At 39.4% G+C, this 2591-nt stretch overlaps 1 protein-coding gene across 1 annotated transcript in view; it reads right to left on the bottom strand.

The window, feature by feature from the left end:
* Window positions 1-2591, bottom strand: part of ALK (ALK receptor tyrosine kinase) — a 423979-nt gene that overhangs the window by 298373 nt on the left and 123015 nt on the right. The window contains exon 3 of the mRNA XM_072409969.1: window positions 1101-1250. Coding sequence (XP_072266070.1) covers window positions 1101-1250 — 150 coding nt within the window. The remainder of the gene's footprint in view (window positions 1-1100; window positions 1251-2591) is intronic.

Raw genomic sequence — 2591 nt, 5'->3', positions numbered from 1 at the left:
CCTAGGTTAACACTTTTTTTTAGGAACGTATACTTGCTTTTTTAATGTTTGGATCACTTTGTATTTGAGTATATAAAATATATAAATAGCTTTTTGTGGCCTTTCTTCCATCTCTAAAAATACAAACTTGATGTGTAATTTACCCCATTAATATTAACTTCCTGGCTCTCAAAATGTATACAGAATGGGTTGGATTTAATAAAGCTCTCCATAACTGGTGAAGATAGATGGAATGGATCATGGAAAAACCTGGATGTTTCAGCAAATCTGGAATGGATTAAAAGCCTTTGTCAACAAATAGCAAATGATTTTTAAGAAATCCATTCCAGATTTGTTGGATGACCCAGGTTCTCCCATGATAGTCTATTTTTACCTTGGAGAGTTTTAATAAATCACGTCCAATGTGCTCTTACGTCATTGTCCATTGACAATCCTTTTTTGAGTTTTTCTAACCTATGTATTATTTTTAAGGCATCTCTATTTTAGTTGCTCCTGGTGCTGTAGTTATGGGTGCATCAACTTTGGGTGTCAAGAAATTTCATAACCAAATGTTCAAAAACTTGATGGTTAACCCCCAATTTTCACAAGATGATCTTAAAAGCGATCCTAGATATGAATTTTAGTCTGGTGTGGTAATGGAATCTCTCCAAGTATGGAACCTGAACAAGCAACTTCACATTATTGATCAAGCCACTTTTGGAACTACCACCAAACCACCACATGAAAACGGTTACAACCAGCAATCAATTTGTGATCAAACAAAAAGAAATCGCCTCTGAAAGTATAGTCAAAGTGAATCTATCCCCTCACTCAAATAAAATTAAAATTACTGTATAAAAATAACACTGAATTAATTTTACACCAAGATCCACAATGGCTAAAAAAAATGGAGACCCTGAAGTTCACACCAAACTTATATATTTAACATTGACGACCAGTAAATTATTTGTAACATAGATTGTGTTTAAGCAATCATCCAAACTTATCATTCACCAATTCAGAAGCCAAAAATGGCAACCTAAGTAGAAGATTGATGGTGGGCATTCACCTTGAGACCAACCAGAAAGCCACCATTCATACAGAGACAATGGTTGTCCTACCTGTTGTTGAGTTTTTGGAATAATCTCCCTTGGGGCCGCTCCCAATCATGTGTCTCTGTAACTCCTCAGCACTGGTGACTCTCCACGTGTTGTTATTTTGTGGAGAAGAATATTCCAGGCTGCAGTGGGATTCAAAATTGCAGTCGAAATCTGCAGCAAAAAAGAACAATTTTAGTGTTAGAGTCCATATGGCGCGCACAGCTATACAATACTCGGATATAAAAAGAATTACAGAATGTACAATTTGTAAAAAAATGCTGAAGTTCAACAAAATGGGTTTTTATTTCTCCAGGGACATAAATCAAACTCAGCAGAATTGTGATGATCGAAATTGCAGCATGACAATCCTAAAGGTGCAGACTGGCAGGAAACAGAAGATTAAGGTGAATCTATAGGAATTTGTGTAACATAGGCTTCTCAGGACATCCTGGTGGTTGGAGTAGTACTGGTGCAAATTGATTTGAATGGGTAATGGTGGGGTATAACAAGCACCATGACACTACCAGTTTCAGAATGCAGAAGCCAAGCTAATAAAAGATTTCTAAATCCTAGGAACAGGTTTTCCATTGCTTGTGTATGTGTTTCCCCCTTATCACCTAAGAATAATTATTCAGATATAGGTGAAGCATAGAGGGGGTACACTATGGTTCCTCTTACCTATTATGGACTGCCTTGGAGGAATCTTGCCCCCCACAGCTCTTGCTGTTGCTATTTGGATGTCTCACACCTTATGTTGGATTCAGTGTTACAATCTAACATGAGTATTGGGGGCTACCATTTACCGATTTAGAGCAAATTGACAGGGTCCATGGGTGGATAGGGAAGTACAAAGTCTGCCACTGCACAAGGGCCCTAAACTCTCCTTAGCCAACAGGGCCCCCATGTTGGCTAAGTCTGCCACTGGCAGGGTCCCTTGACATGACTCCCCTTCTCGGCATGGGTTTAACCCGGTGTGATCTACAAGCTGGCCTCAGAGCTTACATCGGGGTGAGCGGCCACCTTCCCCCATGTGACAATGTTTAGTGTGGAGATTAGCCTTTTAAGACCAATTGCCCAACAGCCCCCACCACCCATTGACCAGGGATCAGCATCTAGAACTGACAATTTGATTCCCAATTGCGCTATTGCAATGCATTGCTTGTGCCAATGCCAGCCAATCCAAGCCTGCTTGGTGCTCATACATTTTGCTGTGCAGGTCCAGTTTCAGGCTTGTTGGGCTGCTGGAGGAAAAGAACTTTTAGTGTATGGTTGTGGGCACTTCTATTTGTGAGGTTGGGTATTGATGTTGGAGGAGAAGATGTGTTGGCACTGCTGAGTATAATCACTACAAGGGGTGTATCCGGCCAAGTGACAAGAAGAATAAAAAATTTCAGAGATATATTTCAGATATCACCAAATATTAAAAGTCTAAAAACAACATCTAGAATTGCATTAAAGCAGAATTATACACAATTTGCTTACTTGGCACTTTTTAGGCAAAAACAATGTAAA

Source organism: Pyxicephalus adspersus, chromosome 4, assembly GCF_032062135.1.
Source record: "Pyxicephalus adspersus chromosome 4, UCB_Pads_2.0, whole genome shotgun sequence".
Lineage (NCBI taxonomy): Eukaryota > Metazoa > Chordata > Amphibia > Anura > Pyxicephalidae > Pyxicephalus > Pyxicephalus adspersus.
This window is presented reverse-complemented; position numbering and strand designations above follow the sequence as displayed.